The sequence below is a fragment of the Brienomyrus brachyistius genome, unplaced genomic scaffold (genome assembly GCF_023856365.1).
Source record: "Brienomyrus brachyistius isolate T26 unplaced genomic scaffold, BBRACH_0.4 scaffold64, whole genome shotgun sequence".
NCBI classification, from domain to species: domain Eukaryota; kingdom Metazoa; phylum Chordata; class Actinopteri; order Osteoglossiformes; family Mormyridae; genus Brienomyrus; species Brienomyrus brachyistius.
The window spans coordinates 1,519,900-1,541,049 of NW_026042339.1; the positions used below are offsets into that span (position 1 = coordinate 1,519,900).

The following is a 21,150-nucleotide window of genomic DNA, read 5'->3' on the forward strand; positions in this document are numbered from 1 at the left end:
GCATTCGTTTTATATATTGTTTCTCATATAAAATACATCATGGTGAATGATTTCTGAATAGGCATCCCTGCCCTGTCTGCTGTTTCCATGGAAGGAAAAGGCTGTACAGACAGGAGGGGAGGTATGATATTAGACAGACCTCCGTCCTGAGACTCGGTCCTCTGTGACTCTGTATTGGTTAGAGCAGTGATGTCTCTACAAACCAGCCCCTGATGGAGACCAGCGACATTGTGTGTGTCTTCTGGGGCAGCTAGACCTCCTGTAGGGGAGGTGGGACCTTTACGCCTCTAGGTGGCGATAGGTAGGTAGAGTCAGGGAAAGTTATCATTTATGGGGCTGTTTATATAATGAGCGATACAGGTGCACAAATTCACACACGTATGCGGCTGACAGCATCCGCACTGTCAGAAAAGAAGAGTGTCGATTTGTACCTTTGCTTGTCACTGGGGCTGCACCTGTACCATAGCTGTAGGTAAATGTACCTTTCAGTCTAATTTAAGGTACAGAAATGGACTCTGAGGAACATCCCCAAGGTAGGAAACGACATTAATATATCCCCAATGGTACAAAAATGTTCTTCACAATCCATTTGTGTACCTTAAAAAGTACAATTACCTACAGCTAAGTGTACAACTGGTAGACCCTTGAGGTTACAGTACCAAGGACAAGCAAAGGTACAAATCGAAACTCTTTTCTGACAGTGTGGATGGGCTAAAATACTGTTAAACCTGGCTTCTTATTTTCATCCCAGAAACACCACACTTTTGTGCAGCTGCGTCCTCTGGAGGGCATCTCAAGAGAAAAGCCACATGAATCTCACCAGATTCTCCCATCGCAGGGCTTAAAGATGTCACATGAAATAGATAATGACGTTTACTCAGTAATCGACAGAACTTGGGGCGATGTTTCTGATCCCAAGAATTGTCAACAGATGCAAGGGCACCTAAGAAAACAGGGTTGGGGGGAAGGAGGGTTGGATTCCACTGCAGCTTGGTGTCCGGTCTAAGTATGGTATCAAAACACCTACAGAACCCTGACACAGGGTAGCAAGTGGCTCCTGCTGGACCATCAGCCCCGAGCCTTCTGAACCTCTCTGTCGAAGTACTGAAAAATCTTCTTCTGGTCCCTCTTTCTTCTGTTTCTCTTGGACACAGACCAATTCTTTTCAGGCAGAAAGAAAAGTCCACACCGGGGAAGGGCGGGGAGAATGTCACACAAGCGGAAAACACTTCATGTGGAAAGTAGTTCTTGGCAGTGCCTGCATTGTGATTGGCCGAGTTCATGAGATTGGGTTTCCCTGGAGACAATAGCTTCTAAGCAGATTCGCGAGTCAGGCTGAAGAGATCTGAACATGTTTTTAGAGGTAAACAGCACAGCCCAAGAGCTTGAGCAGAGAACCTCAAAACGAACATCCGATGAAGTGTATGATAGTCATTTCCAGAGCTAGGAAAACAGACCAGGTTTTGTAAGCTTGCATTTAGAGGCATTGTAACCTAAATACACACCATTTAGATGCTGGCTCAGTACTAAGGTTTACCTGATCGGCCTTAGCCATTAGTGGTCACATGGGGCTGGGTGGGACTTGAGTGTACCTGATGTAACCAACAGCACACTGTCTTATGAGGAGAGGTTAGCTGAGCTGAATCTGTTTAGCCTTAAGCAAAGGAGAATAAGGGGGGACATGATCCAGGTATATAAGATTCTAACAGTTCTGGATGCTGTTCAGCCAAATGGCAATTCCAATATTAGTCTAAATACTAAAACTCGTGGCCGTAAGTGGAAATTAGCGGGAGAACATCTCAAAATGAATTTGAGGAAGCACTTCTTTACACAGCATGTAGTTAGAGTATGGAATAGTCTGTCTGTTAGTGTAGCGCAAGCTAAAACCCTGGGTTCCTTTAAATCAGAGCTGAATAAGATTTTAACAACTCTGAGCTATTAGTTAAGTTCTCCCCAAACTGAGTTTTATGGGAGAAATACCAGTCTGTCGCAAAACTAGCCATGAGAACCATTAGAGTTGGGGTTAGTAATAGAGCTAGAGGGATAGAGGCTTTTCAGGAAGGGAATCTCTGCAGCCAGACCACTGACACCAGCTTGCTACTTTCTCCTAGAACAAAGCAGCTCTTACAGTTCACTTTGGCCGCATCAACATGACAGGGTCCTTCCGTTTGAGGCGTCTTTGGGGTCTGCATTTGATTGGCTATGAAGGGCAGGTCCCAGGAACACTCAGCTATTTACTCAGCCCTTGTTGGCTGAAGCTTTGACTAAATGTATCTAAATAGTTATGCAACAGCAACCAAAGTAGTAGACCTGGCTCTTCTGTTCATCGTACAGGTAATGTGCTATTGTGAGGAAAATTCTCTTTAATCATTTTGCCTTGTATGGGTTATGTAACCTCAATCACATTTGGAAGCACAAATAAGATTTCTTCATACTGGGGAGTTTTTCCTTGCCTCGCCTCTGGCTTGCTCTCTGGGGGCATTGGGCAGGGAAGACGTAAAGTTCTGTTAGAGAATGTAACAATGTGAAAATACACTATATAAAAATAACTTGAATTGAACTGGGGTTGGAACGGTGGCGCAGTGGTTAGCATTGTTGCCTCACTCCTTTGGGACCTGGGTTTGAGTATCTGTCGAGGTTCTGCGTGTGGAGTTAGCATGTTCTTCCTGAATCACTGTGGGGTTTCCTCCGGGTGCTCTGGTCCTTCCCCCCACAGTCCAAAAACTGCTGAGGTTAAGTGGAGCTGCCAAATTGTCTGTAAGTCATTTCGCCCTGCGGTGGGTTGTTCCCTGCCTTGTGTGTTCATAGGCTCCAGACCCTCCTCTGACCCTGACTAGGATATACAGTTAAATAAAATGGATGAATTGTAGTAACGCTTTTAAATGATCGATTTACCCATGTGTTGGTTCTATTAGCTGATAACTTGTTGATTTCTGTCCTTATCTGTCCAGCCATCCATCTTCTAAACATTTATCCTGGTCAGGGTCACTGAGTATTGGGGGGGGGGCTGTTGTCTATCCCACAAGGCTGGGGCTTGGCCCTTGTGACTGGGAGGAATAAAACAAACATAGCAATACAGAGAATTTTCTGATGACTGTGAATCCAGGGTGTCGCCTTCCCTATGCCCCCTGGAATGGGCTCCACCCCCCCGCCATTTGTCATCTTCAATTCCTTTCTTAGCAAATGCAGTCTGATTAAGTTTGGTAGATGACATCAATTACATCTGCAGATGTGACCAAAAGGAGCCTAGCGCCCCCTGTAGGACAATCTCAGAATATACCTGACGGATAACAGGGTTTCGCGTGAGGAGGAAATGAACTCTTGCAAATCAAAATTTCTCAACCAGCTGATAACCCAATGAATCATAAAAACCAACAATTTGTCAAAACACAAATCGCTATCTGACCGGGCCAACCTTTAGGACTCGTATCTGACATTCAGTCCTGAAATCATTGCAATAGTAAGCATAGCTTTTCTGCGACCAAATCACTGGTACTTTACAGAAACCTACCTGTAGGTCCTGCAGGTTAATAGAACCCCATGTCTTTCCGGCTTGTTAACTTGACCATGAACTGAATTTATTACTGTGCGTACAGCAGTTGATTTAGGTACAGTTTCAAGGTAAATGTGACCTTTGAAAGAGTATAGTACCCAGCTAAGGAGGTTAATCGTGTTTGTCATGGTCTTTGCACGTTACACACGTAGCTAGCCCCCTTAGCACCAAAGGAACAGCCAGATGGGCCCTTCCTCACTGTTCACAGAATTACATGCCTGCATATTATATATTTTTTACAGGATATTGTAACATATTCCCATTCAATGAAAGCCTACAGCCAGTTTCCTAAGTAAGCAGCAAATGGTTTTTGTTGTTATGAACATGGATGTAAATCAGGGGTAGCCAATCTTATCCGCAAAGGGTCGGTGTTTTTGCTGCAATTCACTAATTACATTACTAATTAGATTACTAATTAGAGGACTGATAGGCTGAAGAGTCCTCACACCTGGGTTTTCCAGGCTGACAAACAGGTTACCCCAAAAACCTGCATACACACCGGATCTTTGTGGATGAGACTGGCCCCCCCTGGTGTAAATAATGGGGGGTTGTAACCCTCAGCCAATACAATCCTTTGGACCCCCTTAACTGAGTAAACACCTTATAAATATTGTCAATATGTTATAAAATTCTAACTCTTGCGAGTTAAACCTAAGTGACAAACCACCTCATTCCACAGAAACCCAGACTAATTTGAATGAAATATTTCATGGATTCATATTTATGAAAAAATATGCCCTACAGACTATACATAATACGTTTTGACTATACATAATATTTAAGATAAATGATAAAGAATTTATATGCCAAGAATGAAGCTTGATTTTGTGGTGAACATGACGACTTGCACGTATATAGGGCGCGCTTGTGAAAGATAAAGCTGCAGGAATTTCAGGGCGGAAAGCATTGCGTGAGAACCAGGCTTCCCAACATCTCTCTCTCTCTTTCTTTCTCTCTCTCTTTCTCTCTCTCTCTCTCTCTCGCTCTTGCAAGCTGAACTGCGATTGCAATTCGCTGAACCCTCACCTAGTCGCTCTTCGGGTGCCTGCCGCGCAGAGTTTGACGGACACTCGAGTGGACCAATCCCCGAATCCATGCCAGGCAACCGAAACTGGTGCGGACCAATCAGCGTGGCGTTTATAAAGTCAGTGGGCTGGACCAAAGGCGAGGCGTAGCTGTCTGTGCTTTAACGAAGTTACGTCTGACACGTTTTACAAACGACTGGCTTGCGTGTGAAACCTTACGGACATGGAAGGCAATACTGCGAACGAACGGACTGTGAAGTACTACCGGCTTTCCGAGGTGGAGGAACGGAATTCGAGCAAAAGTACCTGGATTATTATCAACTATAAAGTTTACGATGTCACTAAGTTTTTAGAGGAGGTAAGATCGTGCGTTTAAAGGGCACACTGTTGCATGACTGTTGCTGGTTACGTATTAGATGACCCGGGTAGGAGATGCAGCAGTTGCTATTGCATGTGACGCCAGTTCCCGGGGGTCTGGCCCCTGGAATGTGCTCCCTTGAGCTGTCTCATGTTTTCCTGCTCTGTACTCCCGGATTTACCAACTCTTTGCTTTTTAGCACTCTTTTGAGCTCTTCCATGCATCCCCCTGCTATGTGCTTTTGGTATTTAATCTGTTTGCGTAATCTTCTATGAGCTCTTCCCTATGTATTTGAACCCAGTAGTTCACATACAAAACTACCACGTTTCATAGAGGTGGTTCATGGACCACTGCGGTTCATTCTGCTTAACTACCACTGTTGCACTTCCAACATGCTGGTTCTTTTTTGTCTTTAAAAACACGTTATTGTATACGTTATTGTATATGGTATACTTTATTGTACAACCGTCTTGGTGATTATTATAGATCTGAATGATATACAAATTGTGATGTATCGTTTTAATTATACATTTTATACCTTATATGCTTCTGTCAATTATTAACCAGGTCGAACCTATTATAATATATGATCGGCAAGACTGAATGGGAATTATCGAGCACGATGATTGTCTTATGATTAGAGAATAACGCAAACGAGTAATGCAAACTTTTAAAATGAGGTGCTGTTCATTCATATCGATATCCCCTTGGGATGAAACAGGTCTTTTTTTAGCCTAAAGCCATTAACGTCCTGTGAACACTGGGGTCAGGAAATGTGTGCTTTGTTTTCGTCTCTGATTTTTTTTGTAGATTAGCTAGTTGCGCACAGCTGAAGAAATTGTATAAAAATGTTTTTCCGTAGACAGGAACTCATTAAGAAGCTAGTAGGCATGTGTTAGCAGCCGCTGCTCTGCATCTCTGATGATTTTTCTGACGAGCCTCTTACCCATCCATGGTAGAACCATTATAAGTTGCTTCATGTCCTGAGGGATATTAAATGGGAAAACTGTCCAATAGGAAGAGAGGTACATGACATTCCTATTGGACAATCCTTACATTTGGTTTAAGTTCAGTGGCTCGTGAGGAAATCCTGGTCAAAGGTGTGGTCATAGTTGCATGTTTGGATTTTTTTTCCCACTTAATCACAGCTATACTTTTTTTCCCATCAATCAATCTTTCATACTTATACAGCACAAGGTCATAGTCGGCCTGGAGCCAATCCTGGGAAGCACAGGCTAACCACATGGATACCCTGTACGGGAAGCCAGCCAATCACAGAACAGAAATTCACCGGAACACATGTCTGTAGGGCAGGTTTCTCAATCTGGTCCTTGAGGATCCCCAGACGGTCTGTTTTTTTGTTTGTTTTTTTTTTGGCGGCCCACGAGCCCATCGGCCTCACTATATACTTGGCATGCTACATTTACACAGTGACTAGATCTTCATAGCATAATGTGCAGATGGGGCATGGAGGCAAGACATGGGCACACAAGAACTGAAACAAGTTTCATAAAAACTGCACACAGTGCAGTGTGATAATTGTCCTGATGCAGGATGGTTTCTGTTTAAAAGTGGCCTTATGCTATGACAGGTGAGGTAGCAGTGTGTGTGTGTAGGGGGGGTGTTCAAGTCCTGGGGGCTACAAGGCAACAGGTTGTTGAGGAGCTGCCAGTACTGGCCTGGATATCCTGGTACCTTCTGCCAGACAGCATATGTAAAAGATCAGTTTAATGACTAATTCAAAGCTGATCTTCTAAGCTAAACTGAGATAAGTTGTCCTCTGTGGTGGAAACATCAGATAACCTTGTGCTGATTTGTGCAGTAGAACTGTCTACGTCATACTTAAAGCAAACTGGAGGCCCTGAACTGGTGGCCCTTTGGGTTTGCAAAATAAGTCTTCAGCTGGGGGTGGGTGGGGGGCAGAGATTCTTCTCCTCACTAACCAGGTTGCTCTGCTGTCACATGACCCATTCATTCATGCAAAAGTCCTGAAAGCAGAGAAGAGGGTCAATGTCTATAAGAGTTATGAAGGTGCATCACACCCCAGCAAGACTTCCTGCAAAAATAAATAGCATGAAATCGTACAGTGTCCTGCAGCTGCTGCTTTAGGGATTTTAAAAGGCCTTGTAAGCATGATAGGTGCGTGATTTTTGTTCAGGTGGCGGGCTACAGTGATGACTTGGGTGGGGTCCAGGACAGGGAGAATGGGAGGAATGGATGGCCGTCGGAACACCTGTAGCACCCAGGAGAGAGAAACCAGCAGCAGAACATCCATGCATCGCGGGGGGTCCGGAGCCTATCCCGGAAGCAATGGGCACGAGGCAGAGAACAACCCAGGATGGGGGGCCAGCCCATCGCAGGGCACACTCACACACCATTCATTCACACACGCATTCCTATGGGCAATTTAGCAAGTCCAATTAGTCTCAGCATGTTTTTGGACTGTGGGGGGAAACTGGAGTACCCGGAGGAAACCCCACGACGACATGGGGAGAACATGCAAACTCCACACATGTGACCCAGGCGGAGACTCAAGCCCGGGTCCCAGAGGTGTGAGGCAACAGTGCTAACCACTGCACCACCATGCCGCCCCAGCAGCTGAACAATTTAGGGAAAATATGTAATCGATGCTTTACTGACAGAATATTACGATTTGATTTGCAAATTTTTTTAAAAAGTCCAGGTTCGGTTCAATTTTCAGTGTGTAATACATTTAAAACATGACACAGCATGTCATCAAAATATTAGCTGGTCTGTATTCTAATGCCAGGATGATATGAATTGTGACATCCATTATTAATTTATTACTTTTGTAAATTAGCAGAGAACAATAAAACATAAACCGATTATCACAAAAGCTTTGACTGTTAAGTTAAAGTAATAATGAAAATAATAAAAATGAAACAATTCCAGTAAGAAAATAACACAGTCGGAATGCTGCAGCTAACGCTGGTTGGAGGCCTAATAATAGGACCTTTCTCTAAACAATCTGACCAGGAAATAGGCAGGTAATTCACTTACAGCTCGGCACCGCAAATGTACCATTTTCCTTGGGTTTCACGTGTTTGCTGTTTGTGGGTGTATACGCAGTCACCTTGGGCCACTTCTGATTGGTCAGCATGACTGTCACACAGGGAGAATGATATGAATTTGTAAAACTGTTCTCAGGACAGTTTTAAAGCCTGGATCAGCGTATCCTAAATTGAGGCCTTTGTGATTTGCTAATTGCATTGTTTCGAGTCGCAATTTCAATTTAAAATCGATAAATTGTTCAGCCCTAGTTTGAACCGCTAAAGGGTCCAGACTCGGCCCTATGACTGAACTCTTTCCTCTCAAACATGAGAGACTGTGGCTGAAATGCACCTGTAAAATGGGTAGCAGTTTGCCATACATGAGAACAGCCCTCTCTGTACTTTCTTGTGGGCTCCTACCATACCACAGTGCCCATCCAGACCATTGCTGATTTAGAGCATGAGATCTTCAAACCGTTTCCACCTGCTCCACTTGCTGGGTTCCTGCCGCCTGTAGCTCCCTGCTCTGTCTGAAGTTCATCACTGAATCCTCTGTTTCTCTCGGAGAATGTATATTGATGATGTCTATGTTGATGTTCAGCCTTCAGGAGAGTTGCAGGCCCTGTCCTACCTCTGCTTCTTCAGGCCTCCCCTGAGCTGCTATCTCTCAAGGGACCTGCAGCCTTGTATGTTGAGATACTCATCAGCTGATTTGTGACTCAGTCTTGGCTGTGGTTTGCCCAGCTTACTGTGTGCTGATTTTTGTTCCTGTTTGCTGCACCCACTGGTCATGTGACCTGCCTTCCTGAAGCTTGGTTGGTTTCTCTATCCATTATTCCCTTGGCTTAGACAGGAGACTGGATGACAGAAGTGCACGTGCCATGGAGGTGTTATTCATTAAGTGTGGCCATCAATCATCGTTTTCTGTCTAGCAATGACTCCTTGGCATCACGCTATAAACGTTACTGTGATAAGGAATGGAGAGAAAAAGACCAGGCAACCAAACCAAACACTGGGAATGTCTGGACCGTAAATGAGCCATAAAAGTGTCTTTAGGTGATCTGGCTGTTGTAAACCCATTCAAAGATTATTTTCATTCGTTCTGGCTCGGAAAGCTAGCTATTAAAAGTGTGCCTGTTTCTTTAAACATTGCATCATGGCTGCCCATAGCAACCGTCCCATGATCCTCTGTGCTGTGTGCTTACAGCATCCCGGCGGGGAAGAAGTGCTACGGGAGCAGGCGGGGGGCGACGCCACAGAGAGCTTCGAGGATGTGGGCCATTCGAGCGACGCCAGGGCGATGGCTACAAGCTTCCTCATTGGAGAAGTGCACCCGGTAAGGGACTGGGCGGATCCTGTCCCTCCAGCCATCCTGTGTCCACAAGGCCGCCTTTATTCACTGTCCACCATGCGGTGGGACAAACATTGTCCCTCTCTGGTGTGGAAATTTAAATGCCTTCCCAGTTCCACCGCCTACCCTGATCCTGCTGGTGTTTTGGAACACAGCGTATAGAAGAATTTTAGACCACGGATATTGTCGAGCATAGTTTGGGGTTTGGGTTTAAAGTACAATGAGGAAGACCAATAGCACAACAGCAGGTTTGCCTTTAGACCAAGTCAAAAAACACATATAACAACAACAGACGTCGCTCAAGTAGGATCTGTAAAGAAAGTCCATTCTAATGCACACAGGTGCATAGGTGATTGTGGGTGATTTGATGGAATTGTCACCTGACTTGACCCAGTCTCGCATGTACACCGCGTAATGCATCCGTAGGCAGCATGTGGCTGAACAGGTTAGGGCACTGTGCGTGTGATGGGAAGGTTGCCAGTTCATATCCCAGGACCGGCAGAGTGATCCCATCGCGAGGGCCCTTGAGCAAGGCCCTTAACGCCCAATTGCTCGAGGGACTAACTAATCCTACTTTCTCAAAAATGTATATTGCTTTGGATTAAAAACAAGAGAGGTTTTGTAGCTCAACAATTCAAGCATCACGCTAATGATGCAAAGGTTGTTGGTTCAAATCCCAAGGGAGGGGGGGGGGGGCACAGAAATCGTAACCCTTGCCTCTACTGTAAGTATGATTTTAATAAGCATAAATGTAATATATTCGGCTTGAATTCTGCTTTGTGATTCTGGAAGGCCCTTGAACCCGCTTGCCTTTATTTTGTCTGTCTATTCACAGGAAGACCGGCCTAAAATTCAGAAACCACCGGTAAGGAGATCGGGTTTCTTCACTCTTGTGTTTAACACAGTGGGCCGCAGGAATGTGAACCAGCCTTGGCTGATGTCAAGGATGCTGGAAGCAGGACCCTGAGCTGGGTGAAGTGGGACACCACTGGCTCAGTGATGGGACAGCGGCAGGGTCCATATCCGCCGTCTGTTTGTTCCACCGGCGAGCAGCATAGCGTCCACATTGTTTGTGAAGACTTTCCCCTTACTTACACTCCTGAATTCTGCTTTTTATCCAGGAGTCACCAATAACAACTCTTCCAGATAATTCGAGGTATGTTCCCGCGACATTGTACGACACATTGGTTTTAGGAACAGTGGCTGGATTTTGTGTCTAAGTAAAAATTGTATTAAAAAAAGTGTCAGTTTTGGGCCTCCCCACTGCTAATTTAGCACTTATAATGTACGACATTCAAAGTTGGAATACCTCTGGTTTTCTTTAGTTTTGGTTGATGGAATATCAGCGTTTTACACATCAAGTTTAGTTCTGTCCGTGATATAATGAATGAATGAATGAATGAATCGTTTTGTCATTACAACAAACTTAGAAGAGTGTTTTTGCCTTACAAAATAGATGATTAAATGCTCAGAGTGAACATCACATTTAAACCATGTTAAAACCAGGCGCGGTAATGAGCACCCTGATGATTATAACACTATAACTGACAGTGATTTCGTCCCATAGCTGGTGGACGAACCTCGTGATTCCAGGCTTGGCCGCCGCTGTCGTCACATTGCTGTACCGCTTGTATATGTCTGAAGAGTGATGTCGTGAAATCAGCCCCTCCCCTGCCCCAGTGCCACGATGCACATACCCAGAGGTGCCAAACTTCAGTGTACCACTTCAGGTTGATCTCATGTAACGTAACTCGTGTTGCTGTTATCGTTGTATTGTCTGTCTATTTTTAATTCCCCGTGAGGTTTAAATACTAATGTATAACTTGACATTTCACATCATTCACTAATTTTTAGGGGGGTTTTTTTTGTACTAAACGTTCATCGTAAATGTATCACCTGGATTTTAATGACCAGTTAGTGCTCTTTGCATCCTTCAAGGTTGGGTAATGCTGGTCACTAAAACGGATCCCCTGTGAAACAGTCTGATCAGTCAGTTTTATTATTGAATAAAGGCTGTCACGTTGCACTGTTTGAAGTGTGTGTACATTTTCTGGTGTGGTACCTCATCCTGCCACTGGAAGCTCCATGTTAGTAATTCTGACTGGTGTTCGCATGCATTATGCTGTAAGGAAGGAAACCAAGATGGGATGTGTTGCTTTGTGTGTAAAATGGGTCCCAAATCAGGCCCCTTAATTAGCCGTCTCTTAATTTGACTTTATTGGCATATTGATGCACAGCACAATTTTGCTAATAAATGCCTTCATATTTCATACAAAATTAGTTTGTGTTTCAATTTTTAAGTGCATTAGGGGCTATGGATGAATAGCCGATTCAACAGTCATGATTTCGTAAAATTTTTTCATTACAATTGAAATTGTAATTGAAATTTGAAATTGAATTGAAATTTTTCATTTCAATTTCATTCTGTAATATGATTAGCAAATTCACAAATTAATATGTGATTTTAATATTCTTTCAACACGGCGCAGCCTAATTTATCTAGTCGTCAAAGCCTTCGTTTCTTTTTTTGAGATGAATGTAATGGTAAACCAATAATGTTTAGTAGGATCCATCTGTCTAAAAACTGCTTGGCGCCATAGTTCAGTGTTTCCCAACCCAGTCCTCGGGGAACCCCGGACAGTCCACGTTTTTGCTTCCCCTCAGCTCCCAGCCAATCAGGAACACGGAATACCTGGTACATGTGTGTTGGGAGCTGAGAGGAAGCAAAAACGTGGACCGGCAGCCTGTAGACAGTATGGGTTCCCCATAGACAGTAAAGCATACAGCAGCTCTTTTTGTCGTTGCCGTTTTTATTTTGATTGTTTTGTCTCTATAATGAAACATGGAGCCAAATGGGCCACCAGCTTGCCAGTGATATTGCACAGTGGAGAGCGTTAATTGGCATATATTCCTCCATATTGAATTCTGCTTTTCTTCACAGTTCTTCACTCTGAAAGATTCCTGTAAACAGATGATCATTTAATCCTATGATGCATTTAGTGGCAAAGCGTAACATGTCGTCCTTATGCATGACTTGAATTGCGGTGCATTCCATAACATAACTTTCGTTAAATTCCTCAGAACAAGTTTTGAAGTGTTCTGTAATGATGCATATAAGAAATTTATCTGCAGATATTTTCTGTCACCTGAATTTTTCTGAAATAAAGTGTAAATAATTTCGAACTGGATGCAAGACTGGGATGTGTGTGTGTGTGTGTGTGTGTGTGTGTGTGTGTGTGTGTGTGCGTGTGTGCGTGCGTGCGTGCGTGCGTGCGTGCGTGCGTGCGTGCGTGCGTGCGTGCGTGCGTGCGTGCGTGCGTGCGTGCGTGCGTTCCAGAACAGTCAGGGTGACTTGACTGCTTAGATGCATAACAGACCTGGACCTGTATCATCAAACAGGATTTCTTACTTACCTGGATAACTTGTCAGATTTAATGTGAACGAAAGAAAAAGGCCATTTATACTGGGGTACCTTCAATCCGACAGTTATCCGGTTAAGCAAGAAATGCTGCCGTTTGAATCAGGTCCCTGGTGTATTACTTACTCATGGTTAGCTGATCCAGCACCCTAACCCTCTGTCACCGCCTCTCTATTATTACCAATGGGAAGGGCCAGGGGGGTTTCTCAATATGCGTACTTGACATTTACATTTACAGGATTTGGCAGACGCCCTTAGCCAGAGCGACTTACATAAGTGCTTTGAGACTGCAATGAATTTCCGATGCTAGCTCAATAAGGACCCAAGCTATGAATACTATCTCTGAGAACTCCATTGAGTAGTGCAGAATTTCTTTTTTTTTTTTTTTTTTTTTTTTTAAACACACACCAGAATAAGAGTCGAGAGAGAATATAGAAGTTCTACGTCAAGTATACTTGACCATACTTGTGTTCTCGTCTACCCGTTTTGCATCATCTTCTATTGCCAAAGACCAGTTCCAATACTAAGAACACAAGTACAGAGGATGGTAAAAATCCCCGGATGTTGGTCTTGCCCAGCTCTCAGATATCAAGGACACATCAGTTGCATCATCGCCGAATGAAACCAATCCCATGTTTCAAGTACGGTCTTTGCATTCTTGGTATTGAGATTCACCCAGCTCACTTACTCCTGCTGTCGTATCAGACAATGAATTATGAGGGACTCCACATATCACTACAAATCCCTGGTCCACCAGAGTTTGGTCTGTAGATGGCAATCTACTCATGCAGCATACAGGAATTCCCCGATACCTCCATGTATATCAAGGAACGAGGTTCTGAATTCAGTTTCAATCCAGCTTATTTTGTGTAGCACATTTTCATAACGGTACATTGCCTCAAAGCCCATTACATTGTGCCCACCCAGTGCCCCCAGTAAGCAAGCCAGAGGTGACAGTGGCAAGGAAAAACCCCTTAGAAGGAAGAAACCTCTTGAGGAACCAGACTCAAAGGGGGGCCTCCATCCTCCAGGGGGCGGCAGAGGAATTCAAATAAACAAACTGACGAAACCCTAATTTATACAGTTCAAATTTTAAGCTTTGAATCTAAATGTGGAGGACAGGCAGGTGATGGTGCTGCTTCTGGTGGCAGGATGATGTATTTGACTTCACACTGGATGCTCCATTTCTGCGCCATTGGAATGGAATTGGAACTGGAATTTCCCATAATGCACTGACTTTAATTGAGGTCGAGTTGTGAATTGGACAGTTCCCAATGGGATGTCAGAAAATTGACGTTACTGATTAACAGCGATTGCCAATAAATGTCACTGGCGATAAAGGTAAAGCTGATATCTTTGGTACTTTGTACAGGCCTTGTTTTCAAATTTCTTTTTAAACAAACTGAGTGTCTACTAAACAAATATGTGGGAGTTATTTATTCAAACTCCACAGTCCACTTTCACCTTATTCTACACACCCTCTTTGTACTGCAGCCCAGAAAGGGTTCAACAGACTGTTGTAATACAGGCTTCTTTAGCAGTAACCGCTTACATGTATTTAACTTGTACTTGTCTAGCGGACACATTTATGTGAAGCGATGTACAATTGGAGAGGTAGGGTGAGAGACTGCATTGGGTAATTGCCTTGCTGAGGGGCCCAACAGTGACATCACTCTGCTGACCTGCCAATCACAGGCATCTTAATCCATTGAGCTACACGTCATCCCCAGTAAAACCATAACATTTCTGAAGGTTGAGCGTGATATTTCAAGTAATGCACAGTCCATTCCACTGCTGTGTACAAAATGTATATATGCCCATGTGCTGACCCCAGGCCTGTTTTTCAGTGTCGTTCAAAGGTCTGTTTGTTTAGTGTGAAGGAGACACCCCTGGACAGGCTGAATAAGGGGACCACAGACCAGTGTCCTCAGTCCTGTTTCTCCCCCCAGCGCTGAGAGGAAGATGACCCGCCTGCTGGTTCTGGTGCTGGCTTGTGGAGCTCTGCTTATCTCCACAGAGGCCCAGGAAGATTACCACACGCTGTCCAATTTAGTCAAGAGTGGTGTGAGACTGGCAATTTCAGCTGCTAATGAAGACAGCAATTACCATATGAATTTTATTTCTGTTCCATTAAATAAAGAAGTAAGGACGAAGTAAAAGTTAATTATTTAAAATATTTCAGAAGTTGTTTTTAACAAACCGCTTGTTAATATTCTTAAGTCTAATACATTTCAGCCTGTGATGGTTTTGTGATTATGGTTATTAAGAGTTTGCAGGTAATTTTTTCTGTTTTTGCAATGTTCGTATGGTTATATGCAGTCCTATATAGATGTATACGGATTATGGATAAATCGTGATCGTAATATTTCATGGTTTCGCCTTATTCGGTTTCCTTACCGGGACAGGATGCTGGTTAGAGGCGTCCTAAGCAGAGGAACCACAACCGAACAGGGATGGCAACACAGCTGTGTATTTGTGCATGTTATGTGCACAATAAACATAACACTCCCCATCGTCTTGTTTAGGTTACATCAAACTTCATTACCCTGAGGATTTACTTAAAACCTACAACCTGTGCAAAATCCAGTGTGGTAGATCATCGGGATGAATGTCCATTTGAGAACAGCAAGGTGAGTCAACCAGGACGAGTGGGTGAGTTCGGTGGTCAGAACGTCACTTAATAAAATAACATACATATCTAAATACTTAGATATATACAGGGTCACCTTTTACCTTTTTATCTTTGATTCATTTTCTCAGTAGTACCTTGCGTGTTCGGTGAATCAAATTTGTCTTCAACGTTCTTCTTCCGTTTAACTTTCCGCTTAATCATACAAAATCAGCTGACATTAAACTGCAAAAAAAGACTGCCACAACACATGCCTTTTTACCTTGTTAATCCACAAAATAAAAACTGTTGTGGCTGCTGACCTGTTGCCTTCTTCACCGACAACTAAAGCGTCTTTAGGTGGAGCGTTTATTTCATCCATGTTACCAAAACAGTAACAGGCGTGCTCCGCTAACTCAGCCAGCCTTGCTGTGCGTAGGTTGATTGGCTTGAATTGCTTCCTAAAAGTTCCTCATTTTAATTCTCATTCAAATTTTAAATGACGATAAGTAGATATGTCATTCATAACGCCCAGCCTATCTCGTCGCAATATTTCACTGTCCTGAGAACTGGTGATTCGGTTCGCGTCCATGCGGCAGAGTATCACAAATCGAACCATGTTTCCTTCCCACTGTTCGCGACCCACTTACAGATCGCTCGCTTAAGGACCCCTGTGCTAGATCATCCTTGTTATTTCCCTTACTAACTAGCACTTATTTCCAAAAATACTAAACGGTGTTCAATGTTTACACATCCTTAAAAATCTTTATGTGATTCCTCTGTTTTGACAGCCGCACATTAACTGCGTGGTTTGCAGCAAGTTCACTGGCGATACCTTCAATAATCCATTTGTTGACTGCAAGCCAATCGAGCTGGTTGATCAGGTAACTTGAGTTTTCTTGTTCCTGAATAATACTGCACATTAAAGTGTTCCAGTTTTTTACACATTGTAACTGTGCTCATGTGTGCGTCACCCTCTACAGTGTTTGTCCTGAGTACTGACGAATATGCGGTCTTTTGATGATGTAATTAATCCCATATTTTCTGTGCGTGTTGCTTCTGTGTCAGAATTACAGAAAGAAGTACTGTCAGGTTTATCGTCCTGGAGGGAATGGTATAAATACGGTGAGCTATTAATTTTTAACGGATAATCCTGCTATTTCCACAATCTTAACTTGTGACTTTTCTGTTAGTACTAGGGATGTAACGATACCAAAAACACCAAAGACACTTTTCTGTAAGTATCATAATAATCTTGGATATAATTACCCAAGGGTATTAAAATTGACATATACGTTTTAACGACAATAAGAGAACACCCTGATTATTGTAATGACATGACAAAAGAATAACCAGCTGTCCTGACAGAATAAAACAGCATGGTGACAGAGTTCTGTAAAATGGCTCGAGGCACGTCATTAATCACTAATCGCCAATTCACCACATAGTTACCGGCTGAACCAGTGGATTGGTGCTGTCCCAACCTAACCTTTTCACTCCTTATGCTTTTCTTTGAGCAGCTGAAGTTTCATTAGCCGGGAGTGAACTTGACAGGATGAGCTGCACAGCAAGTCAATCCGAAGATGAGCTGGTCGTGTATTAAGCAGAGTCTGAACAGAAGAATCTTGTGGCTTAATCTGTTCTTATGTTAATATCTCAGTAATTAGTCCCCCACCCTGACCCTCACACACCATACTTACCTTCCAGGGCACTATGCCCCTAATTCCTTGATAGCCGTGTGCACCATGACACCATACCATCAGTGATCTTCATTCGCTGCATCAGACATTCATCACAGTGTCATGTGATCCTCAGTAAGCGAATCGTATGCGGGCTTAAGAAACTTCACACATTCACAGCCAGTGACACATACACTGCCTTCTCAACTCCAGCACAGTGTCATAAATCAGAAGTTAACAGGTGGTGGTGATTCAAGGGACATTGTGAGTCTAATTACTGATACAATATTCATTACAAACAGGAGGGTCATTAGTTAGTAAACAGTGCAACAAGTAATATAAGGTGGTGCAAACTGTATTCAAACAAAGCAAACCCAAAGTGCACTGTCCTTTCCTCCCCTGTAATCTGAGTTCACCATTACTGCAATAAATCGTGCTTCATTACAGCTCCACAAGTGTGTGGCTTCACTTTTCTCTTAAAATCTTTCTCAAGCTGCACATCAAAATCACGTCATTCATAAGTTACTAATTCGGGATACTGTATTTAAAAGATTACTCTGTAATGATGTCCTGTTTTTAAACCAAATGTACCTCAACTGTGCGCCTCATTCTTAAAACACGGAACCCCAAAATTCTAATGTAACTCAACAGAGGGGAAAAAAACATCAAAAAAATACCCAAATAACCTAAATATTTTATAACTGTATTTTATTCATTGTACAGTTCATATTGTTTTGTTTATCTACATCTTAGTTCACCCATCCATCCATCTTCCAGCTGCTTACCTTGGTCAGAGTCATGGTGAGGCCTGGAAACTGGGCACAAGGCAGGGGTACCCTCTGGATAAGATACCAGTCCATCACAGGGCATAAGGCAGGGCTACCCTCTGGATGGGATGCCAGTCCATCACAGGGCACAAGGCAGGGGTACCCTCTGGATGGGATGCCAGTCCATCACAGGGCACAAGGCAGCGGTACCCTCTAGATGGGGTGCCAGTCCATCACAGGGCACAAGGCAGGGGTACCATCTGGATGGGATGCCAGTCCATCGCAGAGCATAAGGCAGGGGTAGCCTCTAGATGGGATGCCAGTCCATCACAGGGCACAAGGCAGCGGTACCCTCTGGATGGGGTGCCAGTCCATCACAGGGCACAAGGCAGGGGTACCCTCTGGATGGGTTGCCAGTCCATCACAGGGCACAAGGCAGCGGTACCCTCTGGATGGGGTGCCAGTCCATCACAGGGCACAAGGCAGGGGTACCATCTGGATGGGGTGCGAGTCCATCACAGGGCATAAGGCAGGGGTACCCTTTGGATGGGATGCCAGTCCGTCACAGAGCATAAGGCAGGGGTACCCTTTGGATGGGATGCCAGTCCATCACAGGGCATAAGGCAGGGGTACCCTTTGGATGGGATGCCAGTCCGTCACAGAGCATAAGGCAGGGGTACCCTCTGCATGGGGTGCCAGTCCATCACAGGGCATAAGGCAGGGGTACCGTCTGGATGGGGCGCCAGTCCATCACAGGGCATAAGGCAGGGGTACCCTCTGGATGGGATGCCAGTCCATCACAGGGCATAAGGCAGGGGTACCCTCTGGATGGGATACCAGCCCATCACAGGGCACAAGGCAGCGGTACCCCCTGCATGGGGTGCCAGTCCATCACAGGGCACAAGGCAGGGGTACCCTCTGGATGGGATGCCAGTCCATCACAGGGCACAAGGCAGGGGCACCCCTTGGATGAGAGGCCATAATTTCATATTTTTTCTTATACAGTAGACTACACATTTTTTCATAATGTTTGATGATCACATTCTTAACTATTAAAATTGTGATATTTTGAACTTCTCATTAACACACTAGTCAACAATGTAATACTTTAGAATTAGAATTTAGAGATCAGTGGTCATTGCTGACACACCACAGCACACAGTGCACAACAATGAAATGTGTCCTCTGCATTTAACCCATATGTGACATAGCAGGGGGCAGCTAAATCAGTGTCTGGGGGCGGAACCTTGCTCAGGATATTTCAGTGTGCTGTGCTGGTTGGGGATTCGAACCTGCAATTTTTCAATAACAACTGCACTTCCCTGAGCATCGAGCCACCAGTGCCCACAGATAGGGATCATACCCCTCCACCAATAAGGGGCTCGTTAATATATTTGGGAACGAGAATTATGACTTTGTAGTTCAGTTAAAAGCATTTAATATAGTTTTAATTTTTTGCATAGTACCGTTCTCAGTTCATTGCATAAAATACTATGCCACCCTAATTCCCACTTGTACGCCAGTCCTCCACGGCACAATGCTGTATTCTTAATTACAGTAGATTACACATTTTTCGATAATGTTTTAGGATCACATTCTTAACTATTAAAATCGTAATGCTTTGAACTTCCCATTAACGCACTAGTCAGCTGTTTATTTCATTGTCAGTTTCCTGTTTACGCATTTGTACAGTCAATGTAATACTTATCATATTTTGGAAAGAAAATAATGAATTTGTCATTCAGTTAAAAGCACTAAATATCGTTGTAATTCTCTTGCATAGTACCGTTCTCAGTTCATTGCATAAAATGCCATACTAATCTAATTTACATTTGTACTTACAACGCTAGTATCTATAATGTCAAGTTGACTGACACAGTAATTGTCATATTTATCATGATCTAGGTTAATACTGCTGTTAGTTTCGATTCATGTTATCATTAGTTTAATTTATATACATTTGAACTTGAACAGTTTCTAGTCCTGGAATATAATGGGTGGGTATTTCTAAAAAAAAAAAATAATAATAAATTGGACAACATCATTAGAGGGCTGCAGGGAAATTGGAAAACCTTAATATGGCGCATATGGTAATTCCGCGTTAATATCAGTGAAATTACTCGTATATGCATATTTATGTTATGTTGATTGTAAGTGTTTTTATTCCTTTAAATTATTTGTTCTCACCCAACACCACCTGGTGGCAGTGTAGCCTAGACTGTACTAGACTACTGAAGAACAATTTGTTTGAATACGCGAGAAAAGCACTGCTCTCAAAGGAAATGGAAAAGGAGTAAGTTTTTCAGTAAGTTCAAGCGAGTTATTTTTCAAAATATTAATGTTTGAATAATATGGAATGAATAACACAAAATAAGAGTTTAGGGAAAAGTGCCAAGTAAGTAATTTTAATAAGTAGGATATACGAAGATGTTTAATTTTATTGTTGGTGTGCTGGTGAACGCGGGAACTGGGTGGGGGCGGTTTTCGTGCACGCGAGCACCCCCGCCTTGTGTCCTCCTCAGGCCCGGGGAGAAAAATAATCTCCATCCCCGCCCAGGTTATTTTCAGGGTTTGCTAAGCGTTGATACTCACATTGATACAGACTCTCAGACTCACGTGTCATGACCTGCTCGTCGGCCACTCATGTGTGCCACGCCCCCTGATTACCCGCGTGTGCTTCCCTGATTGTTTCCAGCCCTGTCTGATTACGTTGCTTAGTCCTATTGTATTTAAGTCCTGGTCTTACCTGTTTCCCTTGTCTGTCATTGATGTTACCTGGTGTTTGTCGACCCTTATTTCCTAATAAACCCCCAGTTTGCCCCGTTTTCCACCTGCCAGCCTGTTCCTGCTCGCTCGTGCTGCCTGAGCAATCACCTATTCGGTACTTAACGTGACAGAATGACAGACCCAAAAAAGAAGAGGAGGCAGAGGCGGAAGAAGCTCCCGGAGGAGCCTATCAGTCTGGGCTCCTGCTCGCTCGTCCACCCATAGCTTCTCACTGAGGAAGAGGAGGAGGAGTTGATTCAGGTCAGTTACCCTGAATCGCTCCTTCTGGGAGCCTGCTCACTGGCTAGGGTAGGGGCTCCCAGCGATGATGAGGAGGAAGAGCCCTTCTCATTTCCGGACCTGGAGCCCGCTCCCCTAGAGCAGGCACCACCCGAGCCTCCCGCCACTGCCAAGAGCCGGAGGAGGAGAAAGAGGGGACCGACGATCGCCCTGGGGGCGTGTGCCCTTATCCCGTCAGGATCAGGAGAGCTCCCCGATCACCCCGAGGACCCCCTGCTCTGCTAAGCTGCCTCCCCGGGCGGCTTCTCCCATCCGGAGAACACGCCGGGCCACTGCGCAGCTTGAGCAGCCGTCTCCGCTGCTCGCTGCAGCCG

The 21,150-nt window shown here is 44.1% G+C and overlaps 1 protein-coding gene across 13 annotated transcripts in view; it reads left to right on the top strand.

The window, feature by feature from the left end:
- The first annotated feature begins 4,713 nt into the window (after window positions 1-4,713).
- LOC125725295 (cytochrome b5-like) overlaps window positions 4,714-21,150 on the top strand; it is an 82,333-nt gene continuing 65,896 nt past the window's right edge. For 2 of the 13 annotated variants that reach the window (XR_007387430.1, XR_007387431.1), the window contains exons 1-5: window positions 13,135-14,858; window positions 15,242-15,346; window positions 16,116-16,208; window positions 16,393-16,449; window positions 16,845-17,244. Coding sequence is in view for 5 of the 13 variants with exons in the window: in XM_049002118.1 (XP_048858075.1) it covers window positions 14,679-14,858; window positions 15,242-15,346; window positions 16,116-16,208; window positions 16,393-16,449; window positions 16,845-16,859 (450 nt within the window). In the remaining 8 variants the exon portion in view is untranslated. Of the gene's footprint in view, window positions 4,937-9,154; window positions 9,284-10,133; window positions 10,164-10,419; window positions 10,455-10,865; window positions 14,859-15,241; window positions 15,347-16,115; window positions 16,209-16,392; window positions 16,450-16,517; window positions 16,562-16,844; window positions 17,459-21,150 lie in introns of those variants that run through there. The other 11 variants (XM_049002123.1, XM_049002120.1, XR_007387422.1 and 8 more) reach the window with 11 other exon arrangements.